The sequence below is a fragment of the Rhineura floridana genome, chromosome 3, assembly GCF_030035675.1.
Source record: "Rhineura floridana isolate rRhiFlo1 chromosome 3, rRhiFlo1.hap2, whole genome shotgun sequence".
Classification (NCBI taxonomy): domain Eukaryota; kingdom Metazoa; phylum Chordata; class Lepidosauria; order Squamata; family Rhineuridae; genus Rhineura; species Rhineura floridana.
In genome coordinates, this window is record NC_084482.1 from 29,941,289 (window position 1) to 29,967,732 (window position 26,444).

Consider the following 26,444-nt stretch of genomic DNA (forward strand, 5'->3'; position numbering starts at 1 on the left):
CGCTGAGAAGCATATGGCCAAGTGACAGAGGAAGTTCTAAAACATTCTAAAGGACACATAGCAAAATCCAGTTACTCCTAGCTTGGTTTTCAAGTCAGCTGGCACACAGTCATTAGCTATGGGGGGGGGGGGAAATACCCAAAATCTCCAAGCCATCTTGAAAGCACAGTGGATGCTGGCCCTACCTTGTTCTTTAGGAACAAAGAGGATACGAGGTGGGGTGGCGGTGGAACAGGGAGGATAATCTTTCTTCTTCCTGTAAGCCTGAGATGGGGAAACTGCAGCTCTCCAGATGTTGTGAACTAGAACTGTAATCATTCCTGACCATTGGCCAGGCTGGCCTAGGCTGATCAGAGCTGGAGTCCAACAACGTCTGGAGAGCTATAGGTTTCCCATCCCTGCTATAATAATTAACATAATACTATCTGTGGAATTTTAACATCTCAGCATTTTAAAAAAGGGACACCAATAATGGCCAAACTAATACAGATGGAAGAAAACCTTTATGGTGGAAGAAATGCCATGCTAGGGATGATTAGGAAAGGAACTGAAAATAAAATTGTCAATATCATAATACAATTCTAATACATTATACAAATCTATCGTGCAACTGCACTTAGAATATTGTGTACAGTTCTGGTTGCCTTATCAGAAAGGATATTGTACAGCTGGACAAGGTTTAGAAAAGCGCAACTGAAATGATCACAGCAATGGAGTAACTCCCCTATGAGGAAAGGTTACAACATTTGGGGATTTTTAGTTTATAGAGAAAAAAGGGAGTACGAGGAGACATGACAAAGGTGTATAAAATGAGGCATGTTGTGGAGCAGGTGATTTCCAAGCTTTTCCCCCCATGGAACACTTGAAAATGGCCGAAGATCTCAGTGGACCACTTAATTATCACTCGCTTGTTGTAGCAATTATAATTCCATAGAAATCAAAATCTAATGCAATAAAATACAGTGTCAGAAATAAAAGAAGGAATAAAATACATTTAAAAGTATTCACTAATACGCAAAAAACATTACGGTTTAAGAATGTACCTATAGCCAAAAGATATTTCTATCAAACTTTAAAAAGCAGGGAAATAGGGCAGCTATAGTGAATGCACCAGGGGAGCAAGAGACCTGACCTCCTCTGTGAGACATTGTACTGCCCTACAAATTTGTAAAAATGTAAACACAATTTGGGTTGGTCTTTCACAGTCCAATCCACTTCCTGTGTAGCTTGGAAGAATTTGGTAACATGTGCCTCTGAGCATATGGTGAATGGGTAACACCTGCCATCTCCAAAGATGGAGAATTACATTTTTGTATGTTTGTTGGTGTTCTTCTTACTTTGCCTCTTTTCTGTGTTACTACTGTTTCTACAGAGAATCTAACCTAGAAAATTATACTTCTCTCATTATTCATCCTAGAAATGTGTCAAATTTATGTTTCTTAATTTCAAAGCCTTTTTATTGGTCAATGTCATATGATGGTGAAGACAGCCTTTTGTGTTTCAAACTAGATATTATGCTCTATTTCTATATTGGGCGCATTAACAGTTGAATCTGAAACTGCAGTTCGATGTAAAATCAGCCTGATTACAATATATTGCTACTTAAGCAATGACTCTAGCTGCTGGAAAAAACAAACTTGGACTGCTCAAGATGCATGTGTTTAGCCTGCTATGCTTAAACTACTCCACTTAAGGAACGGTGGGCATGGTCAATTAAAAACATAGAGCACACCTAGAATTTTGCTAGAATATATTTCACCTCCCACTGTTTTATCTTGTGCAAACTGAAACACTCCTCATGTCCATTGGAAACTATTCTGCAGAACAGTCAATGCCATTATTCCACAATTGTTTTTGGAGCTTTTTTTTACTGTTGCAAAGTGTTGCTGTACTTCACATATTCACAGAAATGGAAACAAAAGGATTTATTATAGGAAACTTAACTAAAATTGCAGAGTAAATCAAACATTTTTAAAATGACTATCTGAACTATATCAACTGTTTTAATATTGTTGCTTCTTCCCAGCTAAAACAAGATCAGCACATGTCTTCTTTCTGTTTTTTGGGCTGATTGCAGGTATTGCCACCACTCACCACATGCTCAGAGGCACGTTACCAAATTCTTCCAAGCTACACAGGAAGTGGATTAGACTGTGAAAGACTAACTCAAATTGTATTTGCATTTTGACAAATTTGTAGGGCAGTACAATATCTCAGAGAGGTCAGGTCTCCTGCTCCCCTGGTGCATTCACTAAAGCTGCCCAATTTCCCTGCTTTTTAAAGTTTGATAGAAATATCTGTGGGCTATAGGTACGTTCTTAAACAGCAAAGCTTTTTGCCTATTAGTGAATTTCTCTGCTTTTTAATCTGGGAGGTAAGAAATGGGATTCTGTGCAAGTTTGCTGAGAATGCATTGATCATTTGCATGCTTATTGAGCTCAGTAGGTTTTACTCCCCTGCAATAATAGTTAGGATAGGTGAAACTGACCGCAAGGGATGCGGAGGGGAGGTGGGGAAGGGGAGCAGGCCGGAGGGGAAGGAGGGCAGGTTTGATCATTTGCATGTTTATTGAGTTCAGTGGGATTTACTCCCGTGCAACCATGGCTAGGATAGGTAAAACTGACCATGGGAGAGGAGGAGGGAGAGTAAAGGGAAGGGCGGGAGAGGGGAGCAGAAGGAGGGGGAGGGGAAGGAGGGGATTGGAAGGGGAGGGGGAGGGGTGAAGGAAGGGGGAGGGAAGAGGCAAAAGGGAGGTGATGGGAGGGTGGCGGAGGGGAGGCAAGTTTGATTATTTGCATGCTTATTGAGTTCAATGGGATTTACTCCCGTGCAATCATGCATAGGATAGGTAAAATTGATCATGGGAGAGGAGGAAGGGGAGAGGGAGGAGGAGGAGAGGGAAGGAGGGGATTGGAAGGGGATGGGGAGGGGAAAGGAGAGGTGAAGGAAGGGGAGGGGGCAAGAGGGAGGGGATAGGGGGAGGGCAGGTTTGATCATTTGCATGCTTTTTGAGTTCAGTAGGATTTACTCCAATCATGCTTAGAATAGGTGAAACTGACCTGGGGGAGGGGCAGGGAGGCGACTGGATGGGTGGGCACTGAGCAGAAAGGAAGCCCGTTTCTGTGAACAGTATCATTGTCTCTCAGGGTTTCCCCCACCTTTTAATTTTACTACATGCACATGTAGTCTCCCACCCAAATTTAAACCAAAGCTGTCCCTGGCCACATCCACACCAGACCTTTATTTCACTTTAGAAAGTCATGGCTTCTCTCAAAAAATCCTGAGAAGTGTAGTTAGTGAAGGGTGCTGAGAGTTGCTAGGAGATACCCTGTTCCCCTCACAGAACTTCAATCGGAGTGGCTGACTGTTAAACCACTCTGGCCACTGGAGCCCTGTCAGGGGAATAGGAGTCTCCTCTCAGCACCCGTCACAAACTACACTTCCCAGGATTCTTTGGGGGAAGCCATAACTGTCTCAAGTGAAATAAATGTCTGGTGTGGGCATGGCCACCTGATTAGGTAAGCCCAGCAGCTGTGAGTCTGGCTTTTAGAACCCTGACAGTTGGTTCTTACTGAGCATGCCCAACATTATCATTGAGTTCAATGCTAAATTTCTTAAATTAATTAAAAATCAGCCAGGCATTTTTTAAACTGCAGAAGATGAAGGTCAGAGTATGGGACAAGGTCAATATAGGATTACAGGTACATTGTGAACATGGCTGATTTTTAATTAATTTCAACTAATTATGAGAACTCTGAGAGAAAAAAGTCCAAAAGGGGTCTGGTTTTTCTCTCTCTCTTTTTACACTTTGAACTCTCGATTCTCTGTGACTGATTTGTGTATCGCCATGAAAATTTAGAGGGTTGTTAAGTAAGAGTTTTTGAGTTCAGAACTATACGTTTTGTAAGGTTTTGTTTTGAAATGAGCTTATGGGAAGCATCAGAATGGCATGGGGGTATTTTCAATTTAACATTGCAGAATGTGAAAAATCCATGCTGACTATAGTATACAGCCACTCTCATGGCTGTGTAATTCAATGCAATGGATGTGCCATTTTCCATCTTCAACCACAAATCCACACCCATGATGCCATCCATCTGAATGAAGCTCATGGACTACAGTTTGGGAATCTCTAGTGTGGAGAAAGCGGATAGAAAAATGTGTTTCTTCCTCTCACATAATTCAAGAACTCTGGGAGGTAGCATAGCTTTTTGTGAGGGGAAGTGAAAGGTAACAAACGCTTAATGGAAGTCACAACTTTCCTCAACTGTCTCAATTTTTCATTTATCTGCACGATTACTGTAGACTTGGGCACAGTTCGTATATCTGATGCCGTCCACATGACTGTGTGGACATTCCAGTTGTATTAACTGAGGCCTCCCCATAGGGGCAGTATGTTTTCCTATAATACCACCATTGCACATTTGCAACTGCTTTTTATCCAGCCCACAATGATAATGTGCACAGCACACATCTGGAGACATGAGTTCATTCCGTCAGAATCACTGCACAATTCTTGTTAAGAGAGCAAACCTGCTGCTGGTCCACATATTCTGACGTGTGATTATGTAGGCTGTGATGACCAGCAGCTGAATGTGTGAACTGAATAAAATTCAGAATAATGTATTTGAGGTGATGTGAGGTGAAATTAAATTGCTGTTTGTGGTGTTCTATCTGTGATGGTGCACCAGGGTGGAATTCCAACTTATGGAAACAGTGGGCCCCTGCAGATGATATCAGACACCGAGTATGTCAAATTGTAGCTCCTCACAGACCTCATTTGCCATTAAGCCCCCAGGCCAAGAGGCAAGCCAAACACAGAATACAACTCAGAATGTGAGGTGTTTTGGAGCCTGCTGTAGCCTATTAATGGTGTGTTTGTGTGTATATACGTGAGGTTTGCTGCCTAATTCTTTTAGTGGGGAAAAAACCAACAAACATTAGAGCACATAGCTTAGTTGTAGATTTATTTTAACATGTTCCTTCTTGGGGAGATGTTCCAAGTGTATTCTTCAGTTGGAGGCCTAACATGATTGTTTAACTTGCCTTTCCCCTTCCCCTCACCAAATACTGCTGCTATTCCTGTAGAGAGAGGCTTCACGCTTTCAGTCCTGAGGTTGAACCTCAGGTGAGAGACAAAGCATTTTGTTACCAAGACATTGCAAAACATGAACCCTATTGATAATAAATGGCATCATTCCCTTTTCTCCATATTTTCCCAAATGGATCTATTATGGAGGAAAAGGGAGCCAGGTGGAGAGATGATGGGGGAAAAGTTCACTTCCCAAATACTTTTGGCTGGTTCTCTATAATATATAATATTCTTGCTATGAAAATCTCCAAAATGCAGATTGGATGAATCATGATCAATTTCATTTTGAAATCATGCTGAGCGCTGTGCAAGACCCAGGTATCGGAACACTCCACAATACAATTCCCGCAAAGCCCCTATATAAAAATACCTTTTCCCATCTTTAGAAAAATTAATTACACACAGAGCCAAGGCGTGGCAATGGTCCCAACAGCATTGCCATTCTAACTTGTTACAAAGCAACCAGACAGGTTGGAGGCAGCGTGAGAGAATAGCCACTTCACAGGCAGAAGCTGCCTGCAAAAATTGCATGTCTTTAGCTGCCTCCTAAAACCAAGCCATGACTCAGAATGAACACAGAGCTCTATATATTTATAATTCCACTTAAACTTTAATCCTCTAAGATTTTAAATTTAAATTTTATTTTGAATTGCGAGATGTCAAGTCAGTGCCAGGATTTGGAGGGACTTCAGGTAGTGGTTAAGGTGGACTGCGACCTGGGAGACCAGGGTTCAAATCCCCACACAGCTATGAAGCTCATTGGGTGACCTTGGGTCAGTCACTGCCTCTCAGAGAAAGGCAGTGGTAAAACCACATTTGAATACTGCTTACCATGAAAACCTTATTCATAGGGTCGCCATAAGTCGGAATCGACTTGAAGGCAGTCCATTTCCATTTCCATGGAAATAGCCTCAGTAAGCTCCCTTAATCTAGAAGAGAGGCATGCAAACTGATTAATTTTTATATTCTCGGTTTTATCTGTCCAGGTTTCCTAGTTTGATGTCTTTTTATGGCCATCATTTTAGGCATGTACTGTATGTTAAAAGGCAGCTGATAAGTGTTTAAATCAAAATAAAATAAATGTGGATCTACTTTGTAATTAAGTTTGTTAAGAACCTGTGTACTTCAAAATGCCCCATCTCCAAAAACAGGCCTGATGCCCATCTCTTAAGGATATAATGAAATGGACCAGACAACTGGGTAGATAAATGTAAAATAGTAATAACCAGTGTCACAATTTAGCAGTTTCTCTAACCTAATCCAGTGCCAGCTGAAAGCCTGCCCTGTCCTTGTGTCTTTTAACAGTGACTTGATTTGCAGAAATCAGCAGGTGAATCTTTTAGGTGCATGGAGATAAGCAAAATCACCTGCTAATGTTCTGCATATTTAAATGTAAATGTACTGCCTTCAAGTCAATTCCGACTTATGGCAACCCTATGAATAGGGTTTTCATGAGGCTGAGAGGCAGTGACTGGCCCAAGGTCACCCAGTGAGCTTCATGGCTATGTGGGGATTCGTACCCTGGTCTCCCAGGTCGTAGTCCAACACCTTAACCACTACACCACACCTTTAAAAGCAGAATTGTAAGTGCAGATTCAACGTTTGGCAACCTGCAACCTGCAACTGTAAATCGACTGCTTACTGCATGGAAAGTACATAGAGAGCAGCTAGTGCCCTCTAGTGGGCCTCAGCAATTCTGTGTCAAACTTCACCATAAACATAGCCTCCCCCCTCCAATCCCGTAAAAGGAACACAACTTCATTGTGGTATACAGAAAGGTGAAATAAAACACATTTAAGGTTAGAGATTGGGCTAGTGGTAGGATCTCATCTCAGTTCTTGTTAGTATTAATGAGTCTGTACGCAATGAGATAATGGAAAAGAAAAACAGTACTCTTCCAAGATGCCAAATAAATGGAACTGACAGGAAATCTAATGATCAGACATTCTGTTTTGCTTTTAACAAATGCGACAAGGCGAAATGGTCTGATCCTGACCATATGAAGAATGAGCAAAGACAGCAACTCAGTATGTTTTATTTATTTATTTGTTTGTTTATATTTATATACCGCTGAATCTCAATAAAATATAGGCTATGATGACAAATGGACAGGATCAAAGACATCCTCATGAAACATCTTAGGTGAAGGTCAGTTCTTAAAAGACCTGTGGAAGATCTGTCATTCTATATTTAAGCAACAGTCAAACATTTTCCTGCTAATGGCTATTGTTCAACTCAGCTGTAATTGCATGCTTATGCCAAATTGAACTAAAGTTATTATAAGGGCTTCCTTCTCCACACTCTGGATAGTTAAGAGACTGCTCTCTTGAGTTATGTATACACCATGAGCCAGCAGACTCTCAACCTGGATGTTTGATTAATAGTGCAAATCCTAAGGTTGTAATGTTGTAAACGCTCATTTGAAAGTGAACCCTGTTGAACTCTGTAGAATTTACTTCTAAGTAAAATGCAAACAATTGGATATTATTGTTGTGGTTGATAAAGCTTGCTTAAAGAGGAAGGTCTTCAGTAGGTACCTGTCTAATATTTAAAGGAGGGAATTCCAAAGGGTAGGTGCCACAACACTAAAGGTCTGCTTCCTGCTGAGCACAGTGATCCACCGTATATATAAGGGGCAAGATGATCTTCCAGGTATAATTCACAAATTACTGGTTGTAATTCAGTGTAGGGCCAAGCTTTAGGCTGTAATGCAATACACACCTACCTCCGAGTAAGTCCCATTGAACCCAATGAAGCCTACTTCTGAGGAGACATGTATTGGATTGCAACCTGAGTGTCACAGTTATATTTGGGTAACATGATGCATCACAGCCCCCATGCCTAATGTGGCATTGCTACAAAGTCAGATGCTCTAGAGCAGTGGTTCCCAAACTTCCCCCCCACAGACCACTTGAAAATTCCTGTGGGTCTTGGTGGACCCTTTAATGATTTGTCTGTCTGTTGTAGCAATTGTAATGCACTGTACTAGATGTTGTATGATTTTTAACTGTTTTTATTGCTTCTTTTATTTCTTATACTGTATATTGTATTTTATTGTAATACAATTTCAATTCAATAAAAATACAAGTAAAAATCAGTATGAACATTTAATGCAATGGATGTGCCATCTCCCGTCTTCAATCACAAAACCAGAGACATGCCATGGACTACGTGAATGAATCCTGTGTACCTCTGGTGATCCATGGACTACAGAACTAGAAAAGGTCCTCAAATGCAAAAATGTGTCACTGAACGCTAAAGTCAGGATCATTCAGACCATGGTATTTCCAATCTCTATGTATGGATGTGAAAGTTGGACAGTGAAAAAAGCGGGTAAGAGAAAAATCATTTGAAACCTGGTGTCGGAGGAGAGTCTGCACATACCATGGACTGTGAAAAAGACAAATAATTCAGTGTTAGAACAAATTAAACCAGAACTGTCACTAGAATCTAAAATGATGAAAGTGAGGTTATCATACTTTGGACACATCATGAGAAGACATGATTCACTAGAAAAGACAATAATGCTAGGAAGAACAGAAGGGAGTAGAAAACGGGGAAGGCCAAACAAGAGATGGATTGATTCCATAAAGGAAGCCACAGACCTGAACTTACAAGATCTGAACAGGGTGGTTTATAACAGATGCTCTTGGAGATCGCTGATCTTGAAGGCACATAACAACAGTTGTCCTAAAAAACCCAAACCAAGCAACTTCCCAGAAGCAATGTATGTAACGCCCATTTATTGAGAAAAGAACATTGTGGGCATACATGGATGAGCATAGATGCCATTTCTTTTAATTACATGTTTACCTTTAATATATTTTACATGTATAGCGCTTATTAAATATTACTTTCAGGCCTGCAATTTTAAGTGCTCTTACCTGGCAATTTGAACCCCATTTGAACTGAACAGAGGGACCTCTTCCGAGTCAACAAATAAAGCCTCTGGCTGTCCATGTTGCTAGTCCCTACGCTGCGCCTTTGGGCCTCATTTCGACACTGGAATATATATACCCGTCTTCTCCGTATTAATCAATGCAAAGTAAATACCACAGTTCGATTTCCCAGTCAGAATCGCTAGAGCGATTTGTAAATTTCCCGCTCATGCTTTTTTCACTCTTGACTATGAATAAGGCGATAGGATGGTTAATCCCACGTATTAAACTCCTCGGCGTCAGATGCACCTCTGAAAAAGTGAAATAATTAAAAATATTTGTGACAGGGACAGCAAAAGCAATTTAAAATCTGAAAATACCGAAATGTTAAAGAAACTTCGTTTTGAGATTTTGCGTGAACGCCGAGGGTAGGCCAGAGAGCGTAATTCTGCTCGGCCCGACTCCAGGATGCGCTTGGCGGGCGCTTATGTCTCGTCCCCCAGGACAGGGCGGGCCGCGGTGGCGGAGCCTCCCCGATAGGGGTCGCTACACCGGCACGAGCCTTCCTTCTTTCTTTCTTTCCTCCCTCCGGTGGGCGGGCTCAGTTCCTTGTGGCCCGCCCCACAGCAGCCGGAGGGCGCCGCGAAGCTGAAGCCCGATCGATGCCGGGAGCTCGGAGGAGGCGGCGGCGCTGCTGAGCGAGGGGGGGCGGCCCCGCCCGGAGATGGGGATTCTCAGCATCACGGACCAGGTACGGGGAGATGGGGAAGAAGGCGCTTTCCCACGTCCTCCTTTCTCTCCCAAACAAACATGATCAGTCCCGGCCTCCTCCCCCCCCGCCTGGCCGCGCCCGCTACGCCAGCCTGGGGATGCGCGGCCTACCGCGGAGCCGCCCACCTCGTTCAATGCGAATGGCCTGCCTTTACCTCAAACGGTCTAGAGCGTCCCAAGAGACCCGGCCTTAGCTTGAAAACGAGAGGAGGCAGGAGAAGGTAGAGAACGCAGGGCTGGGCCCGGACCAGATGCTGCCGACATCCTAAAAAGGCCGGCGGCGCCCGGGTTCAGCACAACCTCTTTCCCGCCTAAGGAGAAGGACCTCTTGTTTCTCTTTCCCCAGCCCGTCCCTGCTGTAGCTCTATTTCGTTTCCCTCCATCTTATTTTTACTTTTTAAATCAGCTTCTATTCCGTATTTCTGTCTGCAAATTCATTCCCATTTTACTCTTTGCTCTCCCCATTCCTACCATTTGTGCTAGGCTCCCTTTTTTAATCTAGTGTTTAATCTAGTTCTAATCTAGTGGTGTTAGTTCCTGGGAGGACCTCAGTATTCTTAGAAGTGGCAACAGAAAGGTGAATTTCGCCTGGGTGATTTCATATTATTGGGGTGAAACGAGAACTTGTACCTGGTAAAACTATTTCTATACAGGTTATTAGAGGTGCAGGAAATCTCTCATGGTTCGGATTTTTCTAGCAAACCCGTTTCTTACCCAAAGTCTGCTTTTCCATCAACCACTGTATCTGTCTCTGACTGGGCTTTTAATACTTATGCTGTATTCTCCTCTACATTTTCTTAATATCTGTGTTCATTTACACGCACCAAAGTATCAGCAGATGACCCAAGCCTCGTGTCACTTCTCAAAAAATATTTCTGTATAAGAGCCTTGAAATTCAGCCACTGATCCAGGGCAAAGAACAGTTTCTTCTGGGCAAGTATCTTGTCAGATCTGCCGCTCAGCTGCCTTTTAACATATATATTCAGGTAAATGGGCAAGAAATTTCTGTTTTTTTAATATGCACATAAACACACGTGCAAAACCTGACATGCACCCCTTTCTACCACCACCCTTGATGTATCTAAACAACCTGAATCCTTCTAGCACCACCGTGCTTATGGTTGCTGTGATTGGAACATAGGAAGCTGTCTTATACTGAGTCAGTTCATTGGTCCATCTACCTCAGTATTGTCTACAGTGACTGGCAGCGGTGCACTAGGATTTCAGGCAAGCATATCTCCTAACCCTACCTGGAGGTGCCAAAGATTAAACCTGGGGCCTTCTGCATGCAAGATAGATGCTCTACCCCGAGCTATGACCCCCATTGTTTCTTACATAGCCTGTCTGCATTTTCTCCCTTCTCACAACTTGTATGGGATTAATCTTGGTGGTTTTTTCCATAAAATTATGCCTTTCTTCCAGCTATGATTGCACTTTGGGATATGTGATTCCCTATGGAATGGTGGTTGGTTCCCCTTCTGTGTATCCAGCTGGAAGTATTTGTTGAATTTCTCTTATGCCCTTTGCTTCTTAGAAGGTGCTAAGATTTGATGATACTTTACAGTATGATACTCTGTTTCCATTCACTTGGTCTTGAAGGTAGCGCAGTGTTATGTTCAGTCTGCCATGCATCTTACAGGATGTAACGAATCCCTCTATGGCTGTGGTTATTAGGTGTTCCTGTAATAAGGCGTTCCCTTTCTTAATGTAGAAGGTAGTCTTAATGTCTTTATGAATAAACTCCTGGATAGTAACAAGCTATCATGCCAAATATTCTGTTCACTCATCCCCCAGGGATTTATTCTTTTAATACCACCCTCTTTGAGGAATCCTGCCTTTTCACTTGTTTGCTTATGGAATGTTTGCTACTTGGCCACTGCAGATTCACTGCAGTGACTGTATTTTAAACTCTGTTTGACAGAGCTACGTTGTTGTTGTCGTTACTATTGGTGAAATGTCTTAGAATTGTGGGTAGAATGGGCGGAGTGCCTTCCCTGCCATCCATCCGTTACCACTGGGCAAAGGAGGAACAGGACTCTTCCTCTATGACTGCCTTTGACCCATACTTGCCTGAATAACAGACTACAGAACCGGTGTGTTTTTTTTCTCCCACACTAGCCAGTCTTGTATTATACTTGTCAGAGACCTATGTGTATGCTCAAACAGAAGAATTGCCACCTCCATTTGTTGGAGGTGGAAGCCAGAAGTTGCCTTACATATACATATATGATTAATAATTGCTTCCATAGCATATTCAATTGCAAAGGCCATTGCAATAATTCTCATTTGTCTTTACACCTGCCCTTTGAGGTAAAACATTTGTACTCAGGCCTAGAAAAATCCCATGTTTCTCATAGCTCGTGCTAGAAATCTTACAATGCTGAATTTTGTTTTTTCTTGGACCCATTCTGGTTGGTTCTAAAAATCTGTAAATGGCTCTTTGAAATTTGAAATATTTTTACAGCCCCATTAATATTTCCATTACCTAGATGGAGAGCTAACATTAGTTTTTCCAGATCCAGCAGATCAGTATTTGCTTGACCGCACAAATTCAACTTGGATTTTTGTAACCGAGACATTCACCTTGTGAGTGTGTCATATTAGTTGCTCCAGGAGCTGCCCAACTTTAGGTTACGTGGGCCCTAAACAACACTGTGGGACATGATGATTGTCTAGGAATGGGCCTTCTCTCTAAAGAAGGGATGCCTAGTCCACTGCATTCCAGGTGGATGACTCATCCCTCCCCCTTTTATGTTTTATCCAAGCACTTGAGTGGAGGGAAGTAAACCTGGCCAAAAAAAGACTTCTCTGGAAAGAGAGGCAGAGGATGAAGGCTTTATTTCGGAAAACAAGATGAGCAGATGGGATTGGCATCAACTCTGTGTTCTTCTAGCCTGTGCTGGGTATGTAGGAGGGCCATGGGGGCATTTGGTACAGCTCTGCTGTATTTTCCCTCCTCCCATGGGATTTCAGTTTAGAGCAGTGCCAAGAAGATAAGGGGTCCATCTTGTTTGTGTATTTTGATTAAATACCTTTCTAGTGTATGCCTTGCAAACCAGAGCTATAAATGATAAATAATTAAGTCTTACAAGTCTTGCTTGTTAATCATTGTGTGTACACAAGGAAAGGCTTGGTAGAGTTATGTAGTCAAAATGAATTTACATTCTGATCAGTGTACAGAGAAATAAGCAGCAGGATTGTGGTGTGTATGTGTGTCAGGACTCGGTGATGTTTAAAGGTATAGCTGCTGACAGGATAGCTAAACAGGCATTGTGTCCTTAGATTTGTATGCTTTTCCCCACAGAACAATTGTGGAATTTCCTTAGATTAGTCTTCAGGCCACCTCTGTCAATCTTACAGGTTAAGGCTGCAATCCTAACCCTGCGTGTTTGGAAGTAAGCCCTATTGAATTCATTTGGGATGACTCGCAGGTAAATGTGGTTGGGACTGCAGCCATAACTGTGAAGAAGAAAGAACAAATTGCAGAGAGCTCAAGGGAGGTCTCCTGTGTTGCATTGAAGCTTGGAGCAGACAGACATGCCCAGGCTCAGCATTACCTTCATTTCTTTAATTTTGAGTCCTCTGGTATAAATTGGGGAGGGGGAGCTTTTGTATTGCGCTGAACTTTGGAGCATGCAGAAGCATCAGGAGTCTTGTGCTGCTTCTGGCTGCTCTGAAGTTTAGCACCACATGACACCCTTCCCTACCTCCAGTCCTCTGTGCATACCAAGAGGACTCAGGAATAGGGAAGTGTCAATGGCAATCAAAAATAGTGGCTTGGCTACTGAGCTGAACCAAAATTTGTGGATACCTGCCTCTGTGAACAACAAATGTCCAGAAGATTCTGTATAATTCTCTGTTCTTTACCTAACACCAGTGTAAGCAAGCTCAGGAATACCTGTTGCATATGTTGAGCATGCGAATTTAGTTAAATGTTTCCCTCCACTCACCACCTTCATTGACTTGGTGATGTGGTTAAACTAGTCTGGAGAATTCAGATGCATCAGTTCTGAATGGTAAAATCAAGCATTTGCTTTGGGTATTTTGATTATTTGAGTCCTTATTTATATAATTATTTCTGTTCCACCCTTCTAGTGCCCACTAAGAGTGTTTATAACCATTTAAAACAAGATAATATACAACAAAACATTCAGTAAAATAAACAATAATAAATAATACAAATGCAGAATAAAATATGAAGGAGGGGACCACAAATAAAACATAGCTTTAAATGAAACATCAGCACTTTGCAGGCAAAACCCTGGTTGAATAAGAATATCTCCACCACCTGGTGAAAGACAGTTAGAGGGAGCCATCCACAGTTCATAGGTCAAAGTGTTGCATAACATTGGTGCAGCCACTGAGCAGGCCCTTGTTACCATCAATTCTGCCTCACCCTAGATGGAACTCAGGCAGGCCTCTTCTGATCTTAGGGAGCAGGAAGTGATCTTTCAGGAATCTTGGACTCTAGCAACTGAAGGCTTTAAAGATAGCCACCAACACTTATTGTTTCTGTTCAAGGATAATTGAATGAACATAATTACTTAAAAAAAAAACCCAGGAACAAATACATTCACAGGAGTAAGATGCAAAAGCCCAGAGGATGCTTTGACTGAATTGGACCTTTGCATCCTGTCCTTGTAAATCTTTTTATTTGTTATAGCAAATCTTGTTTAATCTGTGTGTCTGGGTGGTGGTGGCATAGTTTAGTTGCAGTTCTTTAGTATTTGGCCCTAGGTTTAATCTGTAGCTTTGTATATATAGCACTTCCTCTCTTGAGTTAGGAAAGATGTCTTGAAATCCTGGAAAAATGAGTGTGGCATACTCTGCCACTGCCTTGCAGACAAATGATCAATCCATCCTACTGGCTCAGAGTGAAGTAACTTTTTATATCTTTTTCAGATGTTTGTGTGTTTTTATTTATCTATGTATTTTTATCCTGCATTTCAGGGCCTCATTCTTCACAAAGTGGCTCACAATATGACAAGATAAGAAGCTAAAAACAACAAAGATACAATAAGAAATTGAAATACTAAACAAACATAATCAAACCCTCCTCATCCTGTTTATTTTACATTTGCTCTTTTCTCCCTTCCTTTATAGCCTCCTCTGGTCCAAGCCATCTTTAACCGTGATATAGAGGAGGTGCGGTCGTTGCTGAGTCAGAAGGAGAATATCAATGTATTGGTAAGTTGTTGGAGCACCAGCTTTTCTTCCTCATACTGAACCTGCTTGGTTTTGTGTGAAGACTCCCTTTTCCAAAAATGGTACTGTGTTTCTTCTGACTGCGAGGTTAAGATTTTTTCCCCCTCCAGCATGGGTAGAGCAGGGGAATATGGATTGATCCTTTACTGTATGTCCTTTTTAGCACCTCTACGTATAAATGGAGGTGCTAAAACAGGACACCAATCTTCTTGGGCCCATCTACACATTTGCAAACTGGAGAAACTTGTGGACATCATGCATGCACTGTATATAAGTACACATGCGTGCGCGCACACACACACTGCAGCCACGCACATGAACACTCACTTTCCCCTTCTGCCAGCAGTTAGGCTTCAGAAAAGCCTTCCACTGGCTTCTTTCAAGCCTAATTCCAGCAGGGTGACATAACTTTGTTGGCACCAGAAGGCCTGTGCATTTGCTGATGTACCTGTAGGTGACATGTTGGTTACCCATGTGCTACAGTTTCCCGGTTTAACAAGCTTAAATGTTTGCTTAACTATTTGGTACTTGGCTATTATGGTACAGTGATTGGATATTGGAGAGACCTGGGTTTGGAATCTAACGTAAGTCACACTCTTGGTGGGTTTCTTTCAACTACTTTTCATCTCTTGACCTCAATTTCCCATTTGTAAAATGGGAATGATGGTGAACAGGGTTGTTGTGGGAACGGATACAGACTGTGAAGTACTTTGCATACACAGAATTGGTATGCAGGACTGAAAGACTCGTACATCGTAAATGTTGACTTTGTTGGGAATCAGCTGTACCAGATGTTTTGGTCTAACTGTACAAAGCAGTGGGTGGCACTGGGATCAGCTGTTCTCTTTGGCATTGAGTGTGTTCTGGATTCATCTTGTGGTCTAAGGCCTGCATTACAGTAGTGCTCATCTTGTTCTTGTCTGGCTCACAAGGCAGCAATTGACTCTTCATTAAATTGTGACTCAGCAGAAGTGCATGTATTATATGCCTCATACGACCCATAAATAGTGCACTTGGATGTGTGTCCCATTATGAACTAATTTTGTTTCAGAACTAGGAAGGTGAATCTTTTAGTGTTTGGGAAAATTAAATGCATTGTAGGTTGTTTCCCATAGCTTGAGAACTTATTGGTAGCAGCCCAGACTCAGTCTTGCATTTTTGAGCACATGAGCAACACATTTGATGAACTAGTTAAGGATATCCAACAAAGCTAAATATACATATTTGGAGTATATTTCCTGTACAGAATTGAGATAAGTATAAGCAATTATTGAGACCTCCTTTGGATTATGTTTGTTCTATTCTGGACACCAATGTTTCAGAGTGTTCTAACAACTAGATTTCAGGAGGGTCCCTTTGGAAAAGCTGCTTAAGACGTTTGCAGTTGTAAGAGGCTGGACCTAGCTACCTTCCAACTGTGTGTGATTCTGTGATACAGGATTATAGGAGGACTTGACATATTTGACTGTGTTCACACATCATGATAGGCATTGGTTTCTGGTTTATTGGAAATGAGCAGCATGGTAAGTGCATGCTGCCAGATCGCTCCTTCTTTTCTCCTTCCCTGGCATAAGTGGGTGAAACAAACCAGGAAGCTGCAATTAAGCTTAACTTTCCACAGCATCTGAACTTGGGATCATGGTTTCTTTTCCCTAATAAGTCAGGATTGTTAGCCAGCCATAAAATGTTTTTTTCTTCTTCTTCTTGTTGACTTATGAAACCTGGCTTGTTAGGTAAAAACGAACCACAATGCACAATTCAGACATCATGGAAAGCCAAGCTTAATTATGGCTTCCTGGTTTGTGTCTGCTGGAGAGGAGTGAAGCAGGAGCAACTGGGCAGCATGCCCCAGCAAACAATTGTTCCCAATAAACCCTAAAGAGCCAGCAACCCTGCCTTATCGTAACATGGGGATGTGCATGTTTTCCACTTAGCTAAGCAACAGGCTGATGGGGCCTTTTGTTTAGAGAGAGAGAGAGAGATTTCATTGTGACTGGTACTTCAGTTCATGGGGTTAAACTAGTGACATGTAATCTACAAAATGACAATGAGAACATTGGCAATTGTTTGTCTAGTCCATTAATGGGAACAACCTGTTTTAAGGCAGATCACCGATGGGCAGAATGTAGTCTGCTGCCTCTTGAAATAAGAAACAAAATCTCCAGTGATTCACAAGGACAAAGTAAAAGGGGTCACATCAGTCCCCCCTCCATCCAGGTTGCAGTATGCCACATAGACAACAGATGCACTGCCAGCAAAACATAATTCCAGTTGACCAAACAGGTTGGCTGAGCAAAGCCACCTGCTCCTGGGGAAGGCAAAATGGATCTATGTTGCATCCACTTTGAGTAAGGTGATACTTTTTGTTGGACTTAGCTGTTAATGTGAAAGTGAAACCACACTGTTGAGTTACACAATCATGAGGGAGAATTGAAAAACTAGAATTAATTCGAGGGATGCATTCCTGCTACTTGCCTGTTGCCTAGGGCAAATAGGAATCACTCACAGATTGGGATAGGTGGTTGAAATAGCATGGTAAGGTGGATAGGTGTTGAGGCAGAGAGAGAAGAACCATAGGTGTACTGAATGGGAAGAGAAGAACATGAGCAGTACACTGTGGGTGGGTAGATGGGTGGTAATAGTTATTTGAAAAACTAAATAAATTCTGAATTCTATACCGAACAAGGATTTTTTTAGCATTACATATGCTTTATGGTCTAATGTAAGAAGAGTTCTGCTAGATCAGACTAAAGACCTATCTAGTCCAGCATCCTGCTTCCCGCAGTGATCAACCAGATGCATCCAGGAAGCCCATAAGCAGGGCATGAGGTCAGTAGCCCTCTCCTCTTGTTGTTTCCGAGTGACTGGTATTATATTATAAACTTCCATCATGTCCCGCCCCCCCTTTTTTCTGACTTGATCCTGAGACTCAGCCTGATCCTAAAACATGCTGTATCAGATGGAGCCTGCTAACTACTGTATCATTGAGTGCATTATAATATAATATATGAGTTTATATATGATTTTGGGTCAGGAGTGTCTAACCTCCAGATCAGGGCTCTCTCTCCCCCCCAATTCAAAACTTTCTCCTTTCCTCTAGACTGCACTAATTTTGGTAGCAGCAACAAAGAAAGTGGGGTTTTTTTTAAGTAGACACTGTATGTAGTGGTGGGGGATGAATTCAGCCCAGTGCCCTGATGGGAAGGCAAATCACCCCCTCACCCGTCATCATATTGATAATTTGATGAGCAGAGTGGGAGCGATAACCCCCATCCTCAGCTCATCTGCATGGATCAGTTAAGGAGGAGGGGCTGTGTGGGCATGCATGTGCAAATGTGCATGAGAGAAAATGGGGTGGCCACACCCCCACTTTTGGCTACATCCACTCCTGGCACAAGGCCTCTGGAGGATTGACCAAGAGTAAATAAGGCCATCAGGCCAAAACTGTTTAGCCATCCCTGTTTTAAGTGTTGTAGAAATAATATTGTTGAATATTATTATGAAAGACTTGTTTAGTTGTTGCACTTGTGTTACAGACAGATGACAGCATAAATGGTTAGGATCGGGGCTAAAGGTCACTTGAAACATAGTATCTGAATTCAAACTGTTGGTGCATTTTGGTAAGCCGCCTAAAGATGATGTCCCTGAAGTTTTGAAAGCTTGTCTTGATTCCCCAACAGAAGTTCTGTTAAGTTTTGATTTGCCTATTTTGTATGTCTATACGCAGCTGATACTGGGGTGGTTCATTCTAGTTTGTAATAATAAAATGTTAGGTACTGTATTCTAGGATTTTTTTTATTGGCTGTTGTCTGCTTTGGGTTCATCATTAATTAAAGCTTTGGGGGGAAATTACTAGGAAAGCAAATTATGACTCATCTATCTCCCCCCCCAAAAAAAGATTTACAGCTTGATCCTCATATTTGTTTAGAAGTTCTGCTAAGTTGTATAGAATTAGTATTCTTGTGTCAAAAGCTATCCTTTGATCTTGATTGTGCACTTCACGTGTGTTAAAGGGGATCTGATGCCTAAGAATTAAAAGAAAAAATCAAATCAATAGAATTGCCTCATATGGATTGACATCTGTGCTGATTCTTGTTACTCCAGTTTGGTTCCTCTGAGGCTAAGATACTAAGATTGGCTTGATCATCAAACTTTTTTGTTCTTTTTTTTTAACTAATAAGAGATTTGTTTGCATTTATTCAGGACTCAACAACCCATGTCTAAAATCAGCTTTGACTTTAAATATGAGTTCATGTCCTTTTACCACTTTATCCATTTAATCATTTGGCCTTAGAGCACTGACATCTCTCTGAGCAATGAATGTCAAGGAGTTGGCGCCTAACCCAAAGGCCAAATGTTGGTTGATTGGATACAGGATCTAAGTGTGTTTCTGCCTCTTGATAGCCTTCAGCAATGAGTTTTGATTTTTGTGCCTTGTCAGAGTTACTTGCTTTGCTTTTAAGATCTGCTTGGTTTTGGCATGAAGTTTAAAAGCAAGGTTGCATCCAGAACAACATTGCTTTGTCTTTGAGTGAGTCATTCTTCCAAGTGTCTTGAATGCTTTGACAATGTCATTGGACATTTCAACCTCATTCTTGGTGCTCAGCACCTATGGTCTAATCCTTCTGACCAAGAATAGACAATGTACGGTTTTCAAAGCACTTTGGCATGGCTTGTGGGCTCATTTAGAATCTCAGCATTCTTTTTTTCTTAAGAACAGTTATGGCTAGCAGACATGATATGATTTTCCCTTCAGGTCCTCCCCCCTGCAGTCCCCTATGGTCCCCAGTTATCCCCCGAGGGTTCCCCAAACCTCTAGAGCAGGCAGTATGCAGGGAGGTGCAGTGGGGAGGTGAGGAAGGGGAAGTCCTGTTTGAATAGGTGGAAATCTTTTGCATAAACAGGGTGCCACAGTTGGATGTTGCCTGTAACCTTCTAGCTCTCAGAGATGCAAAATTTCAATGGATTTTGAGACTGTAGAGGTTTTCTTGGCTGAAAATCAGAAATTTTGGAGGAAATTGCAATATGCAGAATACATGCATACATCTTTTCTTTACTATAAGAACAAGAAATATATTTTGTTTAACTTGGGCATAACATTGTACTGTTTGGTTTATGTATGAAATTTAGAAGTAAAATATGCCTAAGGTTGCAATCCTATACATGCACACCTGGCAGGAAGTCCCATTGAGCTCAGTGAGGCTTACGTCTGAGTAGACATGTATAGGATTGCACTGTATGTAACTTAGTTTTTTTCAGTTGAGAGAAAGGATGGGGGTGGGATATATATGTGTGAATAGAAACTAACACCACTGTAGTAAACAAAAGAGGTTTTATTATCTGGAATGTTGTTTTATCTAGAAACCAAATGCAGAAACAGAAGAATCTCACAGTTTTAGAGAGAGCATGTATAAAACAATCTTTTGCTTGATGCAGAAGATACAGGAATCTGAAGCAAGAGATGGAGGCTAGATTATTTTAAGGCCTTGCTACCATGTTGCAGGAGTGGTATGATTAGTAAACTCTCTGACTTTGGCTAACTTTGTCTTGGCACAATTTTTGACCCCTGCTGTACAAGTCTTCAGCTGCAGTACATCGCTGTGTGGATAAGCTCAGACATCCTGCTGCAGATTTATGCATAACAACATGGTGGTCTTTAGTTGGGAAAAGATCTGGATGATGATGACTTTTATATTCTGCTTTTAAGAGCTTCTGATTATCTTTATTGTATTTCTTCAAATCAGGACCAAGAGAGACGAACCCCTTTGCATGCAGCTGCATACTTGGGAGACACCCCTATTGTTGAACTCCTAATACTATCAGGTAAGAACTGTGTGTCTTCTTGTTGGCAAAACATTGCGTACATTTTGCCAGCAGAAGGCTTTTGCTTTATGAGGAGGTTGCAGATTGGGGAGGAGCATCGCTATAACTCCCCAAAAAATAGCTGGAGATTCAGAGGTAAAGGCTGTGGGGCAGTGGTTCACCCAGGTCAGGGTTAGCAATTGCAGGGCATTTATTGAATGGAAAATGAAAGCCTACATTTCCTGTCCTGCGAGAACTGGTGGGAATTTGGGACAGGCTTGCATATATCATTGGCCAAATTGTGAGAGGTAGATGAAGATGGCAGAGTTGCAGAGAGGATTGAGTAATGCTGATAGATCCTGTGCAGTCCTGCAGTTGAGAGCACTGACTTTAAATGTGGGAAACTCAGCTTTATACTCCATGTTAAGCTCTGGTAAGTTGCTGTCACTCATTCTTTGTTGCCAAGTCTTTAAAGCAGGAATTATAATGACCTGTGATTTGAGTGGTCACAAGAATGAATGAGAGGATCGTAAAGTGCTTTAGCGCATTCTGCATTAAAAGTGCTATACTTAGTAGATTGCTGCTAGTAATATTATTATTGTAGTCATGATTCTGCAGCAGTAGAGATTTATGAAAACATTCTGATTCAGTGAGGCTATTTTAAAACAGACAGTTCTATCCACTGTAACTCTTCCTGTGAGGGTTGGAGGGCAGAGTTAGCTTTCTGGACAGTGAAGCCAGCACAGATGGTTCTTGATGCATGTGCTACATTTTCCCTAATTAATAGTAATGGCAGAAACTGGCTACTGATGGTGTATAATTTTAAAATGAGTTTTCATTTTTGAAAACTGCCAGTCTTCAGATCTTTTTTTAAAAAATCTGAATGAAGGTTGGAACACCAGGTTGTGTCATCCTGGTTATTCCTGTTGAGGGTCAACTAGTTCTCCTCCTGCCCTCTTTTCAACCATTTTTGAGCATTGCTTCTGAGTATAATACCTTTTGTTGAGAAGAATTTTGTGGAAGATTTTTTTTCTTCTCTGTGCTTTGGGGTCCATTCTGTGAGGTTCTTTTCAGTTTAGCATCTGGGTTGCCTTTCTTTATGAATAGTTATTGTAAGTGGAAGTGTGGCTGGATTTTGTCTAGTTCAGGAGGGCAAAAATAACAGCATCCTTGAGATGCATATGATGTTGATACACTAGGCTCTTCATTCTGCGGAGTCACACAAACGGCATGTGTATGACAGAGTGATTTTTTTATTTGCAGCCAAATACAAAGCTGGTGTCCCCTTCCTCAGTCTGTCTGCTGCCACTTTTGTTGCAAAATAAATAAGTACCAACTCTACAGATACAAAGTGAGATTAAGGCTATAATCCTCTTACATGAAAGTAAGCCCCGCTGAATTTAGTAGGACTTACTTCTGAGTAGACATGGTTAGGACTGCATTTTAACAGGATGACAGGATCCTGGTGTTGAGCTGCAGGCACAAGGGATGCCTTACTACTCAGATAGCTCTGTGAGATGTTTGTTTGCTGCTTGCCACTATCTGTCTAAGAACTTGTTTCATCCCTGCTGTTTTCCTTGGCAGGTGCTAACGTTAATGCAAAGGACACCCTTTGGCTAACCCCGTTACACCGTGCTGCAGCTTCTCGCAATGAGGTAGGTGCTGCTCTCTTGGCTTTGGCCTCTTGTCGTCCACCCTGTTAAGGTGAAAAAAGGAGTCTCTTTCCTATAGGATCCTCCTGCAGCCACATCTTGAGCAAATTACATTTCCACCTTCATATTCCAGTACTCACCCTGGGTCGTGCTGAAAACCTATAGGCTTGAGCATTTTATTCACTGTTTGAGTGTCTGCGAACAAGAGTCATCTGAATTGTGAGAGATGGAGAGAAACTTATTATGTTCTTTGTGGGACTGAATGTGGCTTTTTTCCCTTGCTATATTCCATGAGCCTGATCTGTCATAGCTCTGTAAGTTGCAAGTGATGACATTCCTGCTGCATCCTTAGGGTAGTATTTCTTAGTACTGTAGTGTGTGCTCCTCCTTCCTCCTTTAATTAAAATTGAAGTACAGTTCAGTTGTGTGCCAGGAGAGTGTGAACAAGTAAGAATCACCTGTCCTCAGAGGAGTTTGCTGGGAGAAGGCAAATTCAGAATACTTGCTTATGCAGAGGTGCAGTGGGCAGTCTCCTCTGAAGGTGGGCAGTTTCCCTGTGTCTCTGAATTGACTGATTCAGTCACAGCTGATGTGGACATGTGGGAGTATTACCTGCCTCTGACAAGAGAGCCACATTAAAGTTGTAAATCATGCATAGATACAGTGGGCAGTTTCCTTTGTGGGTGAGCACTTGGGTTCACATGAGCATTTAATTTAGATAGATATAGATATAAATTCTCATCAGAGCAGCTGAGGAAAGCAGAAACGGAAGCCTAAAATGGTGCCTCCAAGTCCCATCCCATCCAGAGGATTAAGGAAGTATTGAAAGCTGCCTAGATGGTCTTGAAGAACCAGCAGACACATTCCCCCTGTCCAGTTCCTGGTGTATATTACCCACCAAGGTGACTCCATCCCTTAACCCAGCCTGAAGTAGGATTGAGATGGATCTAAATAATCCACCTTGTCCACTTGGAGTAAAAGGCCACTCACTTGTTCAAAGGACTTGCCCCAAAATTGCAATATTGGAGACATGCTGCAAATTATCCAATTTGATGGGGTTCAGGGAGGCTTTTTAAAAGACATGTCTTACCATCACCTCTCTTAGTTATGGTGGACCCACACCCTCTTGTAGAGAGGTGTTCACCAGTGCCCTTACTCGCTCAGACGATCCCCCCAGCAGCTTTTATAAGCCAAGAAGGGCAAGGGTAGAGCACACACATAGTAGGCCTAACCTCTCCAAGGAATCCTGTTCATATCCTTCGGCTGTACAAATTAAAAAGTATTGATTATATCTGGATAAGTTAGCACAACTGGCACTGTATGGCATCAAAGTTAGTATGAATATGAGTGCAAATTAGTTATAATAGGCTATTAGTGATCTTCATTAACATCTTTTGAGCCTTTGACCACCTGGGGGATCAAGGATGAGTTTGGCAGAGAAATGCAATTTCTTTGCTACTGCTGCTGCCATGGAGTAGGCCTTAAAAAAGGGTTTTGGCCTATTCTTAACCAGACTCATTCTGCATCTCCTGCCAGTATTGCTCTAGATGTCTTCCTGTTCATTTCATCACCCCCATTTTCCCCCAGAACCAGGGAGCTAGTTTATTTCTAAGTGTGAGAGGGTGCTCAGTGGCAATTGTTTCAACTGCCTGGGCGGTTTCCCTGTTCCAGAGATTGTTCACAGTAACTGGAACAGACCCATGGAGGCCATGCTGTCCAGAGGCACTCCTGATAAGGCATGTATGTTGAAGTCCTTCTGTGTTGCAAGCAGCTCCAATACCTCTGCTGAGACTACCCTGGCTAGCTCAGGAAGGGAGACCAGAGAGATGGCTAGGCAGTACACCAACAGAATTCTGTCTTGTTCACCTACCTTCAGATTACACAGTCAAAACTAGAAGACGGCTGGATGGGGCACCTGGTCAGGGAACAGAACTGTGATAGACTATAGGGACTCCACCTCCCCATCCTCCTGGTCTTGCCTTGCTGCTGCATGGAGAACTAAGGAGGGCAACTCAGGGAGAGTTTTACTCCCTGCCCCAGCTTTATCTCTGTGATACAGGCCCGGATCAGGTTCACAGTGTGTTCAGCTTCTGCTGAAATAGTAGGTTGTTCACTTTGGCCCACTTGTTTGAAAGGCGTCACTAGTTAACTTAAAAGTCAAAAATTAATATTTTGTAGCCCAGACTGCAATGTATTAGCTGTTTTTGGACAAAGAAGTGGGGAGAGGAGGAGCTTTTGTTAAGCTTTCCTGCCTGGCCACTTGATCCTCACTTGATACCAGGTGAGTAGTTATTGACAAGCCTAGGCTAGGATCTCTGAATATCATTTTTATCTCACTTCTATATCTGTGCGTTCTGGGCAGGTCTCCATTCCTACTCCTGCTAAAATTTCCCACTTTTGCCCACATAGACACATGCATGCACACACTGTAATATAAATAGTGCAGTAAACTGTAGTTACCTTACTTTTCTCACAGACTGTTCTTGCTGCAGAATTATAGAACCTCTAACCCCCACCCCACCCCTGGCCTTTCCTGGTTGACATATGATCTTGCATGTTCCTATATTAATTCAGAGATAGAGAAGTTTGCCTTGCAGTAAACAGGATGGCATCCATAAATTGATAATATGAGAGCTCTGGATCCTAAGGGTGCTATTGTAAGATGTTGCTACAGTTCTCTATAAAAACAGCAAATAAGCCTTTTTTGTACAGGTGATTGTGGGGTAAGTTTTATGCCATTAATTGCATGAAGGCTGAGCTCCCTAGAGAGGGCCCTCCTGGAAGAGCTTCCGTTCTAGCACCACTTAAGCCAGTTCAATTAATTCACCTCTTTTGCTTTAAAAAAGCATCAGTGTTTTTATTGCTGGTCGGCTTCCAGTGGAGTGGGGAAGGATGGGGACCTGCTCTTAGGCAGAGGTTTTAAGGGAGAGGGGCTTGTGATATATTTCCTTAGACTAATGAGAGGGGAAGCAAGGTAGGCCACTGGGGCACTTTTGCCTCCTGCCAAGCTCCTTATACCACAGGAGTCACAAGATCATATGGCTCAGTGGCAGCATCACTGCAGAAGTCCCCAGCGAGACAGCCAGGAATGTACAGTATGTGGTGGTTTTGGCAAACTATATGGATTGAATCTAGTGAAGTCATTATATCAGCAAAGTGACTTCTGTTTGTGCAATAGAGCTACCCCTCTGCCCACCCCCTCTCCCCAAAATTGCTCTGGAGGGTTTGGGGATTTGGGGAAGGTGCAGGGGCACGCATGGAAAGGAGTGGGAGGTGAAGTCCCATTGTACGAGGAGAAGTCATTCTGCTCATACAGTGGATTTGTTGGACACAACCCTATATTAGGCAGCATGAGTATATTATTGAAATCAAGCCGGCTGCCATGTTGGTGAGGCTTGGAACCGAAGCCCTTCTCTTGCATTTCTTGCCCCTGTGTGCTGAGGCTACTGCCAAATCTTCCTCCAAACCTTGCTGCTGCTGTTTCTCCCCCCCCCTTCTTTGTCGGCCTCTAGCACTCTTATTCTAGCTGTCTAGATCTTCATGCTTTGACCTGACAGTAAGCTGCTTTTAGAGAGAAGGCTTCCTTAGGATTCAGACTAATCTCATTTGAGCTCAGAGACTTGACATATTGAAACTATGAATCCCAACATGCCTTGGAAATTTGATCAAAAGGAGATCTTCTCATGTTGCATTTTACGTATCAGTCTAGGTGCTTTTTTAAATACTCTGTGTGCAGACCATACCTGTAAGACTTAAACTTGCTGCTACCAGGGCTGTGGAGTCGGAGTCGGAAGCAATTTTGGGTGGAGTCGGAGTCGGTAGAAATGTTCCGACTCTGGCTTCGAAATAAAAATTCATAGAAATTTAGGAAAGTTTTCTTGTTCAGAAATTTTAATCAAATAAATATATTTTATGTTCTATCAATCTAGCCTGATGATTCACGTGGTGGTGATGAAATGCCTTGTGCTACCATTTTACTACAGTAAATTTGTTATTACTAGTTAATATACATTTGCCATTTATGAAGGAGTCAGAGTCGGACAC

The 26,444-nt window shown here is 42.2% G+C and overlaps 1 protein-coding gene across 1 annotated transcript in view; it reads left to right on the forward strand.

The window, feature by feature from the left end:
* The first annotated feature begins 9,481 nt into the window (after window positions 1–9,481).
* Window positions 9,482–26,444, forward strand: part of ANKRD52 (ankyrin repeat domain 52) — a 74,734-nt gene continuing 57,771 nt past the window's right edge. Inside the window, exons 1-4 of the mRNA XM_061615172.1 lie at window positions 9,482–9,721; window positions 14,845–14,928; window positions 20,691–20,769; window positions 22,333–22,403. Coding sequence (XP_061471156.1) covers window positions 9,695–9,721; window positions 14,845–14,928; window positions 20,691–20,769; window positions 22,333–22,403 — 261 coding nt within the window. The 5' untranslated portion in view covers window positions 9,482–9,694. The remainder of the gene's footprint in view (window positions 9,722–14,844; window positions 14,929–20,690; window positions 20,770–22,332; window positions 22,404–26,444) is intronic.